The 21,526-nt window shown below is 44.2% G+C and overlaps 1 protein-coding gene across 2 annotated transcripts in view; it reads right to left on the reverse strand.

Annotated features, from left to right (window-relative positions):
* Nucleotides 1-21,526, reverse strand: part of SPTBN2 (spectrin beta, non-erythrocytic 2) — a 680,775-nt gene that overhangs the window by 230,661 nt on the left and 428,588 nt on the right. For both annotated transcript variants that reach the window (XM_078660840.1, XM_078660841.1), the window contains 4 exons: nucleotides 14,947-15,037; nucleotides 13,686-13,832; nucleotides 12,678-12,941; nucleotides 6,557-6,781 (listed from right to left, as the gene is read on the reverse strand). In XM_078660840.1, coding sequence (XP_078516966.1) covers nucleotides 6,557-6,781; nucleotides 12,678-12,941; nucleotides 13,686-13,832; nucleotides 14,947-15,037 — 727 coding nt within the window. The remainder of the gene's footprint in view (nucleotides 1-6,556; nucleotides 6,782-12,677; nucleotides 12,942-13,685; nucleotides 13,833-14,946; nucleotides 15,038-21,526) is intronic.

Here is a 21,526-nt window from a genome sequence, read left to right on the forward strand (position 1 = left end):
AGTGACGTGGTCAACCGGCGCTGATCCGGATCCAGGCCTGGATCCAAGGGGGGCCTGAGGCGCCGGGGCAGGAGCCGCCGACAGCAAAGACCTGGACCCCCCCAACCGAGTCCGCGGGGCCGGAAGGCGCGCCAGCGGGGTTGGTCTGCCCAAAGATGGCATGCATTGCCTCGTAGAATGTACGAAGCTAGGCGGGGGTCGCTCCGGGTTCTGGAAGGATAGGGAAGCTCGGAGCCGACCCTTCAGTCTCCGCACGCGGACCGCGGGAGTGGCACCACCCGCGTGTCTCGTCTAATTGGCTGACCGATGAGGAGAAGACGAAGTGCGATGGATGCTTCTTCGACTTCTTCTTATGCTTACCTGATTCAGAGTGCGAAGACTTCGATGATTTGGAACTGGAATGGTGATGGCTCCGCGACCAGTCCCTCGACCTCCCTCTAGAACGGGACCTCGAACGGCACGGAGCCATTTGACGGCATTCAAGCAGCTTTCGGGACCGCTCCCGCAAAGCCTTCGGTGCCATCGACCGACAGTGGGAGCACGACTCGGGGTCGTGGTCGCGCTCCAGGCAAAAAGAAGCACACGCGGTGCGGATCCGTCACCGACATTAGTCGGTTACAGGAACCGCAGGCCTTGAAACCGGGCATCTCTTGTGCACCTATACGGAGTCGAAGACTCGAAACAATAAGTCGACGAAAGTCGAGAAAAACGTAGTCAAAAAATGACTGAGGTACCGCTCTTCCCAGATCTGCGCTGGCTGGCGCGGAAAAAGAAAGAACTGACGTTAGCACGCGAGGGCAGCATCTAAGTAGGTGCCGCGACGTCATCCCGATGACGGACACGGAGCCGACTGACGCCACCTTTCGACGTGCAGAGGTACTGCTGACTAAAAAACTTTCCGGTTCCAGTCTGACGCCTGGGGGTAATTTTAAGGTAAGGAATCTATAACTAACCTGTTTCTTTCAAATTAGTTCAACAATGCTTAACCTCAGCGGCCTAAAGAGGTCATAGACTGCCTCCAGTCCCAGTTCCACAATGGTAATTTCACAGTGTGGCAATTATTATAAGCCTAAATGTGATAGGCTTAATCGTCCAGCCAAAGGATTAGTAGTTATTCATCTCTTAAAATCATGTCAGAGAGATTTCGCTGCATCAAGAAACTCATCTGCTTAAACATGATTGGATTAAACCTAAACCCAAGTGGTTTTTCAAAGCAGTACTTCTTGTCGGGCCCCATAAAAAAAGTGCGGGGACATTACGGGCAACATAATTGCAGGGGAAGGTCAAAAGAATTGTACAAGATGAGACAGCCCATGCTTTGACAGTCTTCACGAAAGACTCCCAAACCATACCAGTGATAAAAATGTAAAGCCCAAACACAAATCAAGAAACTTTCATAAATTCCATTGTCTTAAGACATAATCAACATAGTAAAGGTCGAAATTATCATGATGAATGGTCCAAGAGATCATATGAAATAGAGGTATGAGGGATTGGTGCAGCTACAGAACATATTAGTGAATGGCAAGGTTTGGCGGAGATATGGAGGAGGTAACATTCAACAGACTACACATTTTACTCACATGCCCACCAAACATATGGAAACCTTGACCATTGCCTCATTGGAAGTAGCCTAATCTCACAAACCACCTAAACTACAATAGGTAGCTTTATTAGACCATGTTCTTACTACGATCAAGCTCACGACACACAGAGCAATAAAGACAAGGAAACAATTGGTGACTCGATTGATTACTTCTCCACCAATTTTATTAAAGAAAATGAGAGGGAATCAGTGGTGATAAAGACAGATTAGAATATTCTCAAAGTGTTTCTGGTAGGTGTATTTATATAGGTGTGCTCTTGCCTTAAAGCACGTGTCGACAGAAGGGAAAAACTCAAGCACAAACTGGCCATCCTAGACACAGAACACAGGCGCCCAGGACATGGTGCAAAATTCTGGGGCTTCACTCTCAGATGCATGAGCTAAAAGTGGATAAGACAGAATAAGAACGTTTCAAAAACAGGCACAAATTATAAGCTTCAAGCAACAAAGCAGGTAAGCCTCTGTCTGCTGACTTGGAGAAAAAATTATCAGCGAGAGAGTGAAGGGAATACAGAGACAGGGAAAACTTTGGTAGAATACAAATACCTTGCACAGGACTTCTATGATTACTAAAGGAAACCTTAAGAGGAGAAAGTGGCAGATGAGGCTAAGGCCCAATCCCATATACATGCAAAGCAGAGATAAAAAGTGACATCAAGACATGCAGAAGTTCTTGAGGAACTGACGGATATAGAGGTGATCACTAACTGCATACACAGAATGAAGGTTGGTAGAAGAGAGGTGCTAGATGACCACACCTCCTTAGTTTACACAACGTTCTGTAAATCAATTACCCCAATTGTAATGACTAATTTGGAGGGATGTGCAATGTGTCCGACTCTGTGCTGAAAGCCTGTAGTCTTTCCAAAACCAGATAACAACGTGTCTCAATATGGATCATATAGACCAAGCTCTCTCTGAATGTCAAAGGTAGACTGTTCAACAACATTTTGGTATCCAGTCTGACCACCATGATTCCAGATTTGCTATACCCAGACAAATCTGGCATCTACCTAGGCCTCCAATTTAGAGACAATATGATTGTGCAGATCATGGAATGACCAACACACAATAAAAAATGTTTTTAAAAGGCTTGCTCCTTGACAAGGTCAACTGGACATACATGAAATGCCTGGAGCATTCCCCTAGGCTTCCACCCACAATTTCAATATTGGCTATCTACCAGACACGAGGGCACAAATAATAGTGAAAGGCGTCAAATCCCAGATCCATCAAAAGTGGCACCATTTAAAGCCACACTTTATAACCACTCTTATTCATCCTTAGCAGTTGAACCTTTTATTAAGGGTGTCCAGATTGGGATAGACCCCTTAACCACTTGCGCGCTAGCGGTTTTCCCGCTGTGCGCTGGATTTTTAAAAAACCCGCGTTACATGACGAGCTCAGCTCGTCATCAGCATACGAGCGCCGTAGCTGATGACGAGCTGAGCTCGTCATCAGCATCGAAGGGGTTAAAGATGACCATGTTTGTAGATGATGTTATGCTTATCATTGCAGACCTTGCACACTCCCTGCCTCACCTAAGTGAGGAACTAGAGAACTACAGCGCAGTTTCTGGTTCTAAAGTCAACATTACGAAATCGGAAGCTTTAGTCCTCTGCACACAGTTGCAGTCTCTCTGTGTGCTTTTCACTATACAACGGACCTCCAATGCAGTTTCCTACTTGGGAATCGGATTGCTCCTCCAGAGTACAAATCATGGCTACTTACTGCAATTCACAAAGAGCTACACTGGCACATAGTTCTGGTCTCATGGTTAGGCAGAACTACTGCGGTGAAATTACAATTTCGAAATACTGTAACTGATTCTTATCTTTCTACTACCAATACAACACACCCTTTAAAAATGTCAAGCCAACTCTTAATGTCCTCTGGCGCTAAAGTAAATCAAGAGTATCATCTAGATTTTCTATACCTCTTGGCTTCCCAAGGAAGACTTCCCCTTCCCAAACTTAGTCAGATACTTTAAAGCATTTCAAATGTGCTTCTTGACAGAATTGTTGTATATTGCTACTGCTAGAATGGGGTTAAACAGAAACTAATAAGCAATAGTGCTTTATAGGCTATACTATTGCAGGACTATCCATGTGGAATGTTCCTTGGATCAAGAGGAAACACAGGAGTTGGTGACTGTCATAATCACCAATGACCAAAGTGACCCTTCAAATCTGGAGCAAATTGGGAAAGAACAAGGTATTCACATCATACCCATCACAATGAACCCTATTTACAGAACTTCCAACTGAACGCCCATTCAGAAATGGGACGACTTTAGTAAGGGGAAATGAAATGTCTAGTGATGGGATTCTTCTTCAGGGAAGGTTAAAACAGTCTTTAGAAGAGCTTAAAAAAGAATTGGTTTTAACAGAAACTGAGCAGGTTTGGCATTGGCCACTATACCAGGACTGTGGTGAAGGAAGCACTAAGTGAATGCACAACATTCGATAAGTGGGTAAATAAGTAGAACTTACACAACTAGACTCTAATTTATAAAACGTGATACTCTTGTCCTGACAACCACCCAAACAGCTATGTCCGACAACATAGGAGAAAGCACTGGGTAAAGACATATCCAACAATTACTGGGATAAAGCCTTTGACAGATCCAGTGTGACAATAAGAAACACAGAAACGAAGAGACCATGCACAAGTTCCTTACATATGACAATTAGACACATGAGAGATTGTACCAGTGGGACAAAACAACATTGTCTCTCTGTTGGAGGGGCTGTGAAGTAACGGACTTGCCGATACCCCTAGTCTGACATTGGCCAACATTAGGAAAATATTGGAGAGAGTACTACCAGCAAGTAGAAAATAATATCAGACATTGGAACAAATGTGGGTCCTTTGACACAGATTGGTATTCCTTCCTGAAACATCGGTCAACTCAGTATAGAAAAAAAGAGTGGGCACAGATTCCACAGTTAATCATTCTGCATAGTATTCAACTCCAAACAGTTGCAAAAGTAATAATTTACTGTATTTTAGAAAACGAGAATATTTAGATTGAGATACGCGAGGCTTTAGGCCGACTCGTGTTTTCATGCAGCCCATTTTTAATGCATTTGTTTTCCAACACTTGACAAACTAATGTACCCACTCCCAGCGCATTGAGGAGCTTCAATTTTGACCTTTGTTGTTTATTCAATAATACAAGATTAGGTTAGTTCTATGGTCCTGTTCGTACTGTAACATTTATAAAATGCAATGTTTTGTGTTCATGATGTTTCAGGACAGGATGGATTTTACAGTTGCATTGAAATTGAAAGCCACCGTCCATACTTTCTCGGCCGAACGGAAGATGCAGTATATTTTGTGTGAAGGCATAGTACAGCATATACACAGACTTTGGCCAAATGTCAATATTATCATGTGATGTGTTTTCTATTTATCTATTGGTTGTAACTTTCTCTGTCAGACTACAATGACTGAACAGTTTCTCTACCTAAAAGAAATAAAGGCTCAACAATTTGGGGACAAGTCAGATTTCTTTCTTAATTCCCTTCAAGGCAGACTTCATGTCAAGCCTTAATCACACTGAACTTCGAATATTTTAACAATTCCTCTCTCCTGATTTACTGAACAGTCCCTATGACAAATGTTCCTTGAATTCCATTTGCCTCGTGCTAGACAGTATTTGGTGCTGGCTATTATTTAGATTAAGGCTTAGTTTCTGCTGCTATTTTACAATTATTTGCATTTTGATATGATTTAATTAACCAATGCATTTTGCTTTCTGTATCGATTCTTAATTTTAATAAACCTATCCTGTTTGTACGTTGAATCTTGCCTTGTGTGGATTTTCCTGGGTGGATTTCTTTGTCCTCCGAGAAAATGTTATTTTAATTGTAAGGGTCTCTTCTGAAATACACTCACACATAGCCGCGATCCATCATTCAGACCTTTAAAATGCTATATAATGCCGATATTATATAGAACTAACATGCCAGCAATTCCGAAAAGTATTGTGAATGATTACAACAAAGATGACCACTTATTTCAAGACACCAGAAAAGAGGTATACTTTTCTCTGCATCGTACAGTCAATTGTTGCCTTGCCTTGGACTTACTCCGAAACAGGAATATGGAGGTGAATGGCAAACATGGATACGATTTACTTCCACCTATGTGGTTTCATCCCGAAACCTGGGCATTATCTTGGACTTCTCACTAAACCCAGCTGTCAAGGCCTGCTGCTGACACATTTTTAACATCAACATATCGAGAATGACATATTGTTTACTTTTCTTTTCATTCTTTTGCTCCAGTCACTGGTTCTTTCCTGAATCAAATACAGTCCCCCTTTTTATGGCCGCCCTAAATAGATGCTTACTTCACTTCAATCTATTCAAAATGTTGGTATCAGTCTTCGCTCTCATGCCTATCTCAACCTATATTTCTTCCCACTTGGCTTGGCGGCTCCCATCTTCATCTCGGTTCAAGTTCTGTTATCCTCTACCGTCTTCATGCATCTGAAATGTCCTGCCCTGCCTTACCTTTGTACTCTGATCTCTCTATTTTGATCTCTGTATACCCAATCTTCGTCCTTACATTCTGGCTCTCACTTTCTTCTTTCTGGTCTCTGCACTCTGTGTGCTTCTTCTTGCTTTCGCTTCTTAATACTGCTCATTTCTCATCTTTGGAATAAGCGCTCGCTTTCTAGAAGGTCTGCCCCCTACTCTTCCTGTATTTAGAATATTACTGATGGTACATTTTTGGTTGCAGCTTAAAGGAATGTAATCTTGTTGTACCTCCATTGAGGACTTTTTCATGTGTATTGTACCATTTCTGCTCCCTGTGATGTAAAGCACTTTGGATAAATGTATTATAATACATTAATAAATAATAATAAAATAAACTCACAAAACATCTGTCTGCTGCCTGTTTCAGCAGAGGGAAGAGAAGGGAAAAAAGCCTCATACTCACAATCTCATCTTCCAGGTCACGGTTAAACTGATGCCCTTCCTTTGAGGACAGCAATAGCCGGCGTCTCTCGTTAAGTGGCCCTCGCAAGTGCGCAAATTTATCCTCCACTCGGATGTGCTTGCAGTCCACCTCAACTGAGTTGGCATCCTCTTGGCTGAGAGCCAGAGCCTGTGTCTTGATTGCCTCTACTTCCTTTTCCCGTATATCCATCTGGTTCTCCAGAGTCTGTGGACAAAACAGAAAAGTCAGTGTTTGTATGACCCCTTGCAGACCGTCATTTCTTTTTTACTAAGTTGTGGCATTTAATTTCTACTGGTGTTATCAGTTATATGGCAGATTCTGGTATGGGCACAATTACCTACCACCACCATTTCTATATTACTAAGGAAATTATTACAGGAAGCCACACAGCAAACAGGTTAGTTTGCTAATGCCATTTGTCTTCCTTTCACAGAAAAAAAGACTTTGAGAAGCACTTGATGCCACCTATCTCTCGCCCTCTTCCTAAGCTCATAAACAGCCTTGCCCAAAGGCCCTTCAACTGCCCTTATGTGATGTATTCCTATAGGTACTGTATCGATTCCCCTATTCCTGACCCTGGTTTGGTTAATAATTAACTAGCAGCCATCCAACGGTGCAAAAACCGTTATCTGATTAAGCCACACCACGGCACAGAAGCGCGTTATCTGATTAGGTCATAACGCATGCCATCTAATTAGACAAGCGATATTCCTCCAGCCCCTGATAAGGCATACGGAGTTCTCAAAACAAATCAAACCTACAGCGACCTGGGAAATTCCCATAGCCATTGTTTTGATTTCACCGAGAACTTCAGCAAAAGAATGTGCGAACGAGCCCGTTCATATGACATCCTTATTGACGTATATATGTCCATCCTTACGTCAATCTCGGCACCTTTCAGGTATAAATATTACCGACATTGCCTTAAGCAAACACATGCGGTGGTGACGAGATCGGAGCAGCGAGACGTGCTGAGGAGCCCAGCAGAGAGCGAAGCCCACAGACGCTGCCCCGCCTTCCTGACGCGCTGAGAACGAGACGCTGCCTTTCTCCTGCCGAGAAATCCAGCTCCGGCGCTTCCAAGCAGCCCTCACAGGCAGCTGGAATATCAAGACCTGGGATAAGAGATACCAGCCCTCCATCATTCTAGATCTCAGGTACAGAACTGAATAACCCCTTGCAGAGAATTCTCGAATCAGTCCCTTGGCAAAACAAACTTAACTTAAACTGCTACTTATCTACTCCCGCCCACGTATTAGGCTTAGGTCAGGTACACTGGGGTAGGCGTGGTTAGAAGCACCAGTTGAGTATGATTAGTCAAATGTATATATGTATGTATCTATTTTATCCATTTTAAAGTATCATATGGCTCAGAAACCATATCAATGCTTTTACAGTATTATTTTATAATTCTGTCTCTACTGTATGCACTTTACTTAACTACAAGTATTGCAATAATAGCGATTCATTTCTCTTGTATGAGAAAAGAGACTGATCAATAAATAACATCTTTTATTGAACCACGCCCATCTCTTATTTCTCTACAAACTGGTGAAACTAAGAATGCACGTACTGACTGAGTAAAATAAGTTGTCTATTGTTTTCACACGACTCTAGAGATACACTCTTGATTAGGGGAGAGCAAAGTTGTCATGTTCTATGGTTGTCAGAAACTAAATCCCTTCTTGTCTATCCAGGGAGGTTAAAATCCTCCTTGCCTATTCGAGAAAGTTTCTAGTGAACTCTGAGCTAGCTGGCAAACACAAAACTTTAAGTCTAATATCGTCGGTAGAAGACCTAGTTAACCTCTGCCCTAGGTCTATACTATTGAAGATATTATTCCAATGCGCAGAGCCTATTGGGATAATAGGAACTACACTACATGGCGCCCAACGTTTGGATAGGCGATAAAACTAACGCAAGACATTAGAGTAACTCAGTCGTGCTTTTTCACACAGAACCCCCTTTTTCCCATAATACTCCAAAGACGTCTGGAGTGGGTGAAAGGTCATATCCGCCAAACCTCGCAGGAGGAGACTCCTATGTATGGTTCTTGGTTTATTCAACGTTGAAGGATACACTGTTCCAAAATATTGTGCATCTAATCTTTATATTCCGTGGAAACTTGATCTGCAAACAAACAGAATAACCTTCATGTCAGTAAAATGTCAGACACTGAAGAAGAAAGAGAGACAGCTAGACTAGCAGCTGAACTAATAGCAGCAGACAATACTCTGCTGGAAAATGACCCAGATGCAATACTCATCCCGGTCAACATAAGGAAATCTATAACCCTAAAACTTATAGAAAATGGACTGACACCAAGAGGTGGTACAGTCATATTCGTAATTGAGGCACACGAATATCGGCAGACAGAGGTATTCTATTCATGGATAAACTTTCCAGCAGCAAACGCTGTAACAAAGGACTTCCACTATTACAAAATAGAGGAACCTCCTAGTGAGTACACTCCTTTCGAGGAGGTGGAAATACCACTCAAATTCCAAGAGCATCTGCTCTTGTTTAATGGCGCCCTAAAACTTAATAATCACATCACCAGGCTCGGTCCACTAGGTAGACCAGGAGCAACGTGGCCGGTCCTAGCCGGATACACACCACATCCAGACATTGAAGAAATGCCTGCACCAGAACTTTTAGCACAGCTAAAACAATTAATAAAAATACATAGACAATTAGTCCAATATGTAATGCGGACTTCAACAATCCAACCAGCAATTAAAATTCCACAGCTGACCAGTCATCAGGGGAACACAAATAAAATTACACCACAGAACATACAGTCCTGTCTAGGTAAGGTACCCGCAAAACGGGAACAAATTCCTTTCTGGCTAGCACAAAAAATAACTCAAATAGAGGCGGTGTTTCCAGATACCACCCCTGTTGAGAAACATAGGATTCTGACTATCTGTCTTCCAATGGGAATCGCACCACATGTGGAGGATTGTGACACTTGGGGAACAGTCTTTGCTTCCATTTACACAAAAACACATGGTGTACCATCCATGTCAGTAATACCAGATGTGCTAAAACAGATTCAAGATGAATACGGTCCAGAACCCGCTTTAACTCTCGGTATGAAACTACTGAAAGACTTCAAGCAGGTCTCTGCAATATTATTAGCCAACATAAAGGGAGAAGCAGCAAATGTGGCGATTCGCCAGAGGTTAAAAGAGACAAATATAGCAGACCAACCATCGGAAATTGCCAGAATCATAGAAAAATCCTATGAAGAACTAGGAAGAGATAGTTTGGGTGGAATACCAGTGAAACCCCAACTAGTTGAAAGTCCTGAAAAGGTATTTATAAAAAATAATTTAAACACTCAAAAAAAGAGCTGGGATGGAAATAAGCAATCCAATCCTAAAGAAAAAAGATTCCAGTCCAGAGGAAGGTCTCCTTGGCGGAGAGAAAGATCTCCCGACCAAGGACGCAAGTCTCCCCAACGGGAGCCCTCTGTGAAAAAATACAACCTTAGAAATAGGGATAATATAAAGAAACCTGATAGATATCAAGATATTGATACACGTCCCTCTCAATCTTTTCAGACTTCCTCGCAGAAATCGGAAAGAAGAGGACGATCAGAACAAAGGGAAGAGCACGTCAAGTCCAAAGACAAAGAACCTGCTCATCTGAATAAAAAATTACAATTTCCAAAAAAGAAGGTAGCCAGTATTAAAGTAATCAACAATGCCGAGAATACTGAGGACACAGCTGAAAAACGGAGAATGGGCTCAGACAATGCTAGACAGCGCAGCAGAAGTGAGCATAGCTCGCAAAGTCCTTATGAATCATCTGGAGACAGTGGACACGAATGAATACATTCAGGTGGAAACTGCAGATACCAGAGTTAGCAAACCTCATAAAATATATGAAATAACATTGCGTATAGAGGGGGATAAGACTAGAAAAATAAGGGGACTATTTTGGGATAATCTGTCCAAGGGCTATGACATCCTTCTAGCTGAACAAGACTGGCCTCCAGAGTTTGTCAGGGAGTGCCCACATGGCGAAGAAATAATTATGCCTGCCTTCTCAAACCATATTCCAATTCATAAAAAATATACACTTGCAAGAAAGTGGGCAGTAGCTCAAGCCCCTGCCTTATATAAAAATCATGTGGGATGGGATGAGGACTCTCCTCCTCACAAAATCCAGTTAAAATCACAACCTACTGCACAGAGTCAGTACCCGATTAAGCAAGAAGCTATAGGTACTGTATCGATTCCCCTATTCCTGACCCTGGTTTGGTTAATAATTAACTAGCAGCCATCCAACGGTGCAAAAACCGTTATCTGATTAAGCCACACCACGGCACAGAAGCGCGTTATCTGATTAGGTCATAACGCATGCCATCTAATTAGACAGGCGATATTCCTCCAGCCCCTGATAAGGCATACGGAGTTCTCAAAACAAATCAAACCTACAGCGACCTGGGAAATTCCCATAGCCGTTGTTTTGATTTCACCGAGAACTTCAGCAAAAGAATGTGCGAACGAGCCCGTTCATATGACATCCTTATTGACGTATATATGTCCATCCTTACGTCAATCTCGGCACCTTTCAGGTATAAATATTACCAACATTGCCTTAAGCAAACACATGCGGTGGTGACGAGATCGGAGCAGCGAGACGTGCTGAGGAGCCCAGCAGAGAGCGAAGCCCACAGACGCTGCCCCGCCTTCCTGACGCGCTGAGAACGAGACGCTGCCTTTCTCCTGCCGAGAAATCCAGCTCCGGTGCTTCCAAGCAGCCCTCACAGGCAGCTGGAATATCAAGACCTGGGATAAGAGATACCAGCCCTCCATCATTCTAGATCTCAGGTACAGAACTGAATAAACCCTTGCAGAGAATTCTCGAATCAGTCCCTTGGCAAAACAAACTTAACTTAAACTGCTACTTATCTACTCCCGCCCACGTATTAGGCTTAGGTCAGGTACACTGGGGTAGGCGTGGTTAGAAGCACCAGTTGAGTATGATTAGTCAAATGTATATATGTATGTATCTATTTTATCCATTTTAAAGTATCATATGGCTCAGAAACCATATCAATGCTTTTACAGTATTATTTTATAATTCTGTCTCTACTGTATGCACTTTACTTAACTACAAGTATTGCAATAATAGCGATTCATTTCTCTTGTATGAGAAAAGAGACTGATCAATAAATAACATCTTTTATTGAACCACGCCCATCTCTTATTTCTCTACAAACTGGTGAAACTAAGAATGCACGTACTGACTGAGTAAAATAAGTTGTCTATTGTTTTCACACGACTCTAGAGATACACTCTTGATTAGGGGAGAGCAAAGTTGTCATGTTCTATGGTTTTCAGAAACTAAATCCCTTCTTGTCTATCCAGGGAGGTTAAAATCCTCCTTGCCTATTCGAGAAAGTTTCTAGTGAACTCTGAGCTAGCTGGCAAACACAAAACTTTAAGTCTAATATCGTCGGTAGAAGACCTAGTTAACCTCTGCCCTAGGTCTATACTATTGAAGATATTATTCCAATGCGCAGAGCCTATTGGGATAATAGGAACTACACTACACTTATGATTCTCCCTCCAGCTTGAAACCATACTGCAGAATCAACTGGGGTCTAATTTGATAGTAATCATCACTATGTCTATCGATTTTCCAGACCCAGCAGTTCAAAACGAAACCGGATTTTTTAAATACATGTCAACAATCTTTGTCTATTTTTTGTGTCAAATTGCTCTGCTTTGTACACCTTTGCCTTTAATGCTGGTTTCTAAAATATATAATACATGCAGGTACAATAATTTTTTTTATTTAACACAACGGTGTTTAGCTTGCAGTTATAATCCCAGTTTTGGCACATAAGTACAATGAACCACATATTTCATAAGGATCACGAAGATGATGGAGCAGGACAGCTGGGATTTGTCTCTTGATGAATCCTCACTCTCTTATTTAGGCCTTACGCCACAATTGTCCTCCTAGATCTTTTCACTAGAATATCAGCAAATTACATTTACCAGTCCAGATTCGAAGCAACAATCACTTGTTAAAAATCTTCTGGATTTCATCAAGTCAGACAAAGACTCTCCTGCAGTCATACCTGTTGCTTCTTGAGTAGGATGTTGACACTGGTCAAGTCCTTGCCATAGTCATCAGACTGTAACTGGCCCTCAAGGTTCTCGAGCCATGCCTCCAAGTCAGAGCAGCTTTGGGTGAAGAGCTCTGCCCTATTGGCATCAAATAGACACTGAGCTTTCGTCTTCGTAGTGGATTCCAGATCATCCCAAAGACTGTGTAGGTTAGTGAGCTTTTCCTTCACAACTGGTTCCAGCTCCGGCTTCTCAGATATAAGCTGCTGTCCTTCCTAACAGAGATAAAAAAACACTATTGGCAATTTGAAGAAACATGTTACAGTATGTAGGAAGAGCAGGTGAACACTGCAGTGCACTTGGTCTGCTGGAAATGAAAGGAAAATGGAGATTTTTGTGTATACACCTTTCATCCAGCCAGTCTTAAAGAACTCTAGATGGAATGTCTTTTGAAAGCCGCAAATTGGGCAGAATTTGAAAACTGTGCACAGAAATCATTTGCTTGGTGCTACCAGCCCGAAGTGAACAATGTCAAATTTGATGGAATACATTGTCACCAGTAATGAATTTCTGACCCCTTTTTCATACTTCTTACTTGATAAACGGGACAGACCTGGCATTGCCTTTCAGGCCAAACACAACATGAAATGTATGTAAGAGAAGACTAAAAACAGCTTCTATTATGTAAAATGCTGTTCAAGGCAAGAAAATTTGTTGTAAAGCAGCATTTTCTGTGTGCATTTAAAGTGCTAGTATTTCTTACCAAAAGCCTCAAGAATATTTTAAATAAAATCAGCCTACTTGATGTCACATAGTTGGAGATCTGCATGTAAAAAACACTTGGTGGGCTGGTGATGAACTCAATATGCTGTAGCACTTAGAAGACTATTTTATAAGTGTATGTATGGAGGTTATCAGAAAAACCCCTCAAATAATGCCATGAGTCAAGGATATGTGTAATATTTAGAGTAGAAGAATGGGAAATATTTCACATTTGTATAAGGCCTTCTTCTCACTACCTTGTCAATCTTGTCCAGCCAGTCTTTATTGGAGGCTAGTTCAGCCATAAAAGCCTGGTGCTTCTGCCACTTGCTGTGCAGGTTGCGGGCTTCATCATAGGACATGTCCTGCGCTGTCAGCATCTTCTCATTAATCCAGAGGGTTAGCTAGAGAAACAGACAACAGTCAGATAAGTGGGTATCCTCATAACACACACTGCTCTGGACAAACACTCTACAGATCCTGGTGAGATTTTTTTTCGGCATTGGGGTATGTGACCAGTAACTGAACAATTGATGGCAGACAGCTGCTAGATTACACCTCTCACACTAGGCTGCACCCGCTACAGAGGTAACCCTTCATTCATCACCTCCTCAACCTAGTTCACATTCTCCTACTCAATTATACACTAAATTTCTTTCTGCCATCTCATCTATCCAAAGCACACAGACATTCGCCTTCAACATCATAATCAACAACTGCTGGTGGCTTGGACCCCCTTCCTAATACCAGTCTACACTCTGCTACACAAGTCCTAGACCATGCCTTTCCCATTAAACCACGTGCATCTGAAATTAAATTTTAAAAACTAACATTCTCTTCCTCCCAAGTCTTTTGGTGGCATATCCTCTGGCTAGGCTGAACACTGCTACTATATCTCCACACCCTCTAGTTCTTAACACAGCAAATACAATGTACATCCGCCTGACGAACAGAACCCCATGGATAGCACCCTATGCCCAAGACCTGCACCCATCCCGCTTCATCACACTAAACCACATAGCAAACCGTTTAAATCACACCACTCCTGCCATTTTGCTAGCCTACAAGAGACACCTCTTCCTGCTATCTCACAAGAGAAATACTAGATGGATCTGCCAACCTCATACTCATCACAGAGAACCTGTCTCCTGAAGACCACCTCTGGAATGCTTGTTCACCAGCACTTCCTTAAATGTTCCTTTATGCAACTATGCACCTGCTTCAGTTCAAGACACATGCCTGGAGTAATATAAGGTGCTCTAAACCCTGAAACATTCAGGCCACAGTTAGAATGTTTAGAAGTAACCATGTCTTTTTGTGGACTGCTAAAATGGCTGTCACTAAAAAGTTTTCACTGGTCAGAAACTGAATGAGGATACATTTCCAGGATGTTGTGTCAAATATCCATGGTTAGTATATGCAGATAGTTTGCCCTGCACCAAGAGCCAGTGACAGACAATGCTGAGAGGGGAACCCTTCATTTAACTCCTGCGGACTATTTACAACTGAGCAACACACCTCCTGGCAGTCTTGCAGGAATTGCTGTAGTTCCCAGTTGTCCTTCAGTCGAGCCAGCAGGTCGCTGGCAGCTCTACGGTTCTTCTGGTGTCTGGCATGAAAAACAAAAGATATAAGTTATTTTCACTCAAGCCCCATTCTTCTCTTTTCTCACCTGTTCGTGGCATATTGACAGCACTGCATCAATGCTTAAGTGGCATTATCCAGGCCGCAGGTAGCAGAAGCAGTGGGTCTGCAATCACTTGAATAATCAGTGGACTACATATTCTCCATAACACTCGACTCCGGGTCGTAACCCTAAATCATACTCTCTCGGAAGGAGTAATACCTGCCCCATGTATTGATTTATTAATTATATTCCACAGCAATTTCAGTTGTATTGGTAGGTTCTCCATATCTGCTTCTACCTGTATATGGACTGTAAATGGGAGGGGAAATGATGTGCAGCACCCAACAACCAGTTTCAATTGATCCGTTACCTCTACTTCAGCCTCATACTGGTCCCAGGTGGTTCACAGCTGTCCCTGGCAGCTCCACTGCTAACAAAAGGTTTGCTGCAATCCCTTCAGCCATCACTTACACCCACTTTTTTAGCTAGCACCTTGGCAAACAGCTAGCTCATCACAGCCCTCTCTGCCTTCGCTGGTCTAGATTACTGGCAATATAACTCAGTGAGATGAAAACTCGCTGCTGATAAATGCAGCATTTTGAAGGTTATCAGTTTAAAATACAGCAAGACACATCCATCTTTCCAAGGTAGGTGCTCTAATTACCATAACTGAATATTAGTAATATATGTTACCTGATACATATAGAAGCAACTGAAGTACAGTATTAATGATGTATAGAAAGGAAAATATTGCTTACCCTGTAAGCATCAGTTTGTGGCATGTCATGATGTAGATTCACATGCTGTGCATACTCTTGCCATCTAGTGTTGCGCTTGGATGTTTGCAAATAGTTTTTTACCCAAAGAAGTCTTTTGAGTCACAAGATACAGTGACTCCACTCATGATTGGTAATGTGCATGAGCAGCGGCTTCATGTTTTTTACCACCCAAAGACAGGAGACGTAGATGGGGCATAAGGATTCAGGAAAGATGACCATTGTATAGAACAGGAAATGTAAAAGGTAGAAAGGTGTCTGCAAAATCCAAGTGCTTCCGGGGAAGATGGTTCCCATACAAATCTACAGCACTCCATACCACAAACAGATGCTTACAGGATAAGTAACATTTACCGTTCGTGGCATGTATATCAGTAGATACACATACTGTAAATAGACTGTAAAGCAGTGCTCCTGCATGCGGTACCGAGCCCCTCGGGCTGCTTATGACAGCTTGGCCAACTTTAGCTTTTTGGCTGGCTAAAACATCCACACAGGAATGTTCGGGGAAAGTGTAGGGGGTGAACCAGACAGATGCTTTGTACATGTCAGATATAGGGACATTTATTGCCTCGGAAAGCCATAAAAGCACCTTTTTTTATAGGTCGAGTGTGGTCTGGGAGAGACTAGTGTAACAGGTCTGTATACGTTTTGTGAGAAAGTGCCATCTTTCTTGCATTGGTATGCCCCCACTTTTTTTCTGAACTGCTGATGTACTTTGACTGAGTGTGCCCTGGGTTCCTGCCAACCAGGTACCCGGGGCTTGTGTTCCTTCCCTAAAACTGGGTTGAAACTAAAAACTCAATTGGCATCTCCGGCCACCTGTCAGCCCCTAGTAAATGGTACCCTAGGTACCCAGGACATGGTGACCAGAGAAGACGCCTGAGGCCTGCAGCACCTATTGTGCCACCCTCAGGGGCCCTGTACCCTGGCACCAACACACTGCCGTTGCAGGCTGAGTGCCTAAGTACAGAACTAAACAAAGAGTCGACATGGCACTGTGTGCCATGCCCACAGAACCCACTGCCCTGGCATACTTCAGTCACCCCTCTAGCTGGGTGCCCTATGCCAGAGGTGTGGGCACAGGTGCAGGAGCCCTGTGCCCCTACAGTACCCAGGACTATTCATGGGCACTGTAAGTGCAGTGATGCCATTAGGAGTATATGGTGCTGGGAGGTTCTCATTACAAACTCCACAGCACCATAATGGCTACACTGAAGACTGACAAGTTTGGTACCAAACCTCTCAGCACATTAAACCGGCACTGATGCCAGTGTGGGATTTAATGTAAAATGCACCAGAGGGCATCTTAGAGATGTCCCCTGAAACCCTAACCTACAATCCACGTCTGGGCTGATTTGCTGCAGAGGTTGCCACACAGGAGACATGTTGCTGGACCCCTGGGTGGAGAGCCCCCGCTCTCCTGGGCCTGCAACAATGCAAATCCTGGGCGAGGTGCTAGGTCTCCTCCCCCAGGATGGGCAGGGGGAAGCTTCAAAGGCATGCCACCTCTGTGAGCTTCTCAAGACCATTTGCTGTACCCAGCAACTGGCCCCCACCAGTCCTGACCCCCACTCTGGCGGAAAGACTGGCAGGAAAAACTATGTCAGGAAGAGGGGTGTGCCAGCCTGTGCCAACCCCACCCCTCAGGTGGGGGAGACGAAGTGAAGCACGACCCCGGGCTCCGGCCATCTTGTAGATGGGGAGCCCTGCCCAATCACAGCTAGGCTCCTGCCCCCCTCCCACAGGAGAGGAGCAGGCTATGGGGTGTACCCAACCCAGGACAGGGACCTATTGGTCCCTGTCCTTGCCCTACCTGTAACGGCCCTAAATTCAGTATTTAGGGGCTCCTTGAACCTTCCTTCCTTAGATCCTGATAAGAAAAGAAGAAAGAAGATCAAGAAGAAGAAGACCCGCCGTGCAGCTGCTAACAGGACGACAACAACTGACTTGGCCCCAGCCCTACCGGCCTGTCGATCCTGGAACCTGCTCCTGCCTAATCCCGTCGACTCCTGCGGACAGCAACCTTGGGACACCCAGAGGACCTGCCTGCCCTGACCCTCTTAAAGCCTGGGACTCCCATCAGCAGAGGCTCTGCTGCAACAACACCCCTGGGGCCAGCCAGGAAGCTCCGGACCAACCCACTCTGCACCCGCCGAGCCCGGCCCATGCCCGAGTGATCCAGGACAACGAGGACGTCCCCCCGGCGACTAGGACCCGAAGTCCAGTGCCCAAAGACCCTCCTCGACAACCCCGACAATGCCTGCAGCCTCACGACAGAGGAGCCCTCCGACCGCGACCAGCAGGGGGTAAGATTTCCCGACCTCAAAAGACACCCCTGCACCTGGCGCCTCACGGCCCCCTGTGGCCAACTCCTGGGTTCCTGCCTATCCTCCAAGATCCCAACTTACCCCTCGAAGTGTTGGTCGCTCCAGAAGATCCTTCGCACCCGAGCCTGCAGCCTCTGTTCCCTTTTCAAGTTCCTCGTTAAATAACATTGAGCGCCCGACGGCTCAAAAGCACCCTGCACCCAGCCGCCCGAGTGCCCCTGGGAATGCAACCTGTACCCTAACCTACTTCCCCATTTGCCCTAAGCAAGTGACCAGGAGCCCAGCTCCCACAGCCGCATGGCCTGCTAGCCAGCAGCCCCCAACCGGAGGCCCCCTTTCCCTCATTGGAAAACATTGGGCCTAACTACCTCTGCACCCGGCCGCCCCAGAGCCGCTGGGGGTTAACCAACTGTACTTACCTGAGCCTGGGGGACCCCTGAGTCTATGCCCAGAACCCTAACTTCACCAGCCAAGTACTCACCTGGAAACCGATAACTCACTTACCTGCCACTGGATAACATTGACTGGTTTGACTCTAAAAATCTTCTAAGTGTGAAGTTTTGGAAACTAAAAATATTCATATAAAATCACCCGAATTCCGAAGAATTCACCTGTGATCAGGGGAGAAGCCAGTACTGTACCTTGTAGCCCAGTACTGAACCCCAAAAGTAATCCTTACCGGGTTTACTGGTAATTTTTATTTTCTCCATAGAAGCCCATTGTCTGCTTTTCTATGACATTTCTTCTAAGTTTCTACTTTGGAAAACTTAAAATATTCTTTAAAAATCATACGAAATACTGAAACGCAACTACCTGCCTGTTTTGAGTTAAGACCCCAGTGCTGGCCAAAGGAGCCCAGTACTGGATTACAAAAGTAACGCGATCGTACTTTACCTGCAACCTGAATTTTCTCCCCTTGGATAGCATTGCCAGATTTTCATTGAAAAGTTTTCAAGTGTGAACTTTTAAAACAGCTTTACATTCATGAAAATTCACTACAGTAACTAAAACGTTTTTGCTCATCTGGTTTCAGCTTAGACCCCAGGACTGAATCTAGGATCTAGTCCTGGAACTACTAAAGTAATCTGTATTATAATCAACTGTACTTATATGATGACAATCCATTGAGCTCAATGCTATAGTGTGTTTAGAATTGTGTTGCCTACTGCAACCCCTGTATCTATTGTGTTCACAAACTTCATTGCTTCCTTGCAGAGTAATTACATGAGAGTACTCATATTGAGAAAAGTATATTTTGATACCTGTTGGTTCTAAAAATAAAATCACTATATCTTTTGATATAACAACAATTGGCCTGGAGTTCAGTCTTTTGAGTGTGTGAAATCCTTTGCTGACTGAGTGTGTACAATAAATGCTTTACACTGTCCTCTGATACTGCCTTACTGCTCGACCAAGCTACCACTTTTGAGAGTAAGGTCAGTCCTGACTTTAACCTCTGTTATACCTCTGGGGTTTGTGGACTCTATACACACTGTACCTCATTCTGGTTCAGTATATATAGAGCCACTTTCTTACATGTTTGACTTAGCAAGTGTGGAATACTGGATTTAGAGAGAGTACGGCCTTTATATAGTTTTGAGATAGAAACAAAGAGATGTTGTGCCTTTCGGAAAGGCTTTGACCTATCAATGTATTACCCGAGTGCTCTTTGACATCCAAGGTATTTACAGCTCATTCTGCTACAGACTTTGGCTGTAGGAAGAACATTGGTAGTTCTTTGGTTTGATTCAGGTGAAAGCTAGAAACCCCTTTGGGAAGGAAACTGGAATCTATCCTAAGTACCACCCTGTCTGAGTGGACTTGGAAGAAGGGTTCTTCTAGGCTAAGAGCTTGTACCTCACTGACATGCCTGAGGGAGGTAACCACTACTGGGAAAATACATTCCAAGACAGAAACTGTAAGGGACAGGAGTGTAGTGGCTCAAAGGGGAGTCCCATAACTCTGGTTAGGATAATGTTGAGGTTTCACATGGAGACCTGAGGTACCCTGGGTGGGATAACCGGTTTGAGTCCCTCCATAAAAGCCTTGATAACAGGGACCCTGACTAGGGAGATTTGTTATCAATTTTGAAGGTAAGAGTCAGGAGCCGCCAGAGAAGCCTAACGGAGGTGTATGCGAGGACTGATTTCTGAAGGTGGAGCAGATGCAGACAATGTCCTGGATTACTTCTTAAAGAGGGGTAATGTGTGTAGGAAAACTCTTCCAGTTGGAAGCATCGCAGGCTCTGGTTGTAGGTCAACATGCCTCCTTAAGGACAGCGATACTTTCTGAAAGTAGATTGAGATACCGAAACAGTAGGGCTTCACGAGGTAGATCACAAGGTTGTTCTGTTTGAGGTTGGGGCACCTAAGCGTGCCCTGATTCTGGGAGAGAAGATCCGGCTAGTTAGGCAGCTTCTTGTGAGGCACTAGGGGCAGCGCGAAGAGGATGGTGCGCCATGGATGCCTGCCCAGGTTGGGGCTCCTAGGATGAGATTGAGGGCTGTTTGCAGATGCCTGTGAACCACGAATGGAAGAAGTGGGAGAGGCGCAAAATCGCAGACAAATATCCCTGACCAGTTCATCTATATTGCCTTGCCGATGGACTGCGGGTGTGGAAGTTTAGATGCAAATTTTGGGCTGTTTGAGTTTTCTGCAGTGGTGGACAGTAGAGGAGCCTGAATGGTGTAAGTATGGAAGTAGGACTTGGGGGTTCCAACTCATGGGCTTGTTGATGCATCTAGCTGAGCAGGTCTACAAAACTGTTGTCCAATCATGGAATGTAGTCTATGAGGAGATGTACCCTGTTACATATCGCCAACCGCCTCGAGCTAGCATGGACAACAGCAGGGACTGTGTGTTGCCCTGTTTTGCAGGTAAAACATGGTGGTTGTGATGTCCGTCAGGACTAGAATCCCTTTGTGTTGAATGCGAGGGAGGAACGTTCGGACGGCTAGCTGAATTGCTAATTACAGGTGGTTGATGTAGGGGCTCCATTGCTTGGGCATCCACACCTCTTGTACGGCCAGCTTTTGAATATGCACTCCCCAACCAGTGAGCGAGGTGTTTATTGTAATGGTCATTTGTGAAACTAAGCCCAGGAAGGGCCGCCCCTGCAACTGGTTGTTGCCATTCCACCACTACAAAGAGCGGTGAGTATGGCCCAGATCAACACTAGATAATCCCCTGGAGCTTCCGCTTGGGACCACTGTACTGCTTGGCACTCTTGCAATGTTACATGTGTAACCTGGGATGTGGGACAATAGCAAATGCGCATGACCCGTGTGAACGTTAACTGGTGATCTGGCTGAAAACGAGGATGCAGCGCTTGAAATGCTTGAACTCCTGCTGGGCTGGGGAATGATT

Source organism: Lissotriton helveticus, chromosome 9, assembly GCF_964261635.1.
Source record: "Lissotriton helveticus chromosome 9, aLisHel1.1, whole genome shotgun sequence".
Taxonomy (NCBI): domain Eukaryota; kingdom Metazoa; phylum Chordata; class Amphibia; order Caudata; family Salamandridae; genus Lissotriton; species Lissotriton helveticus.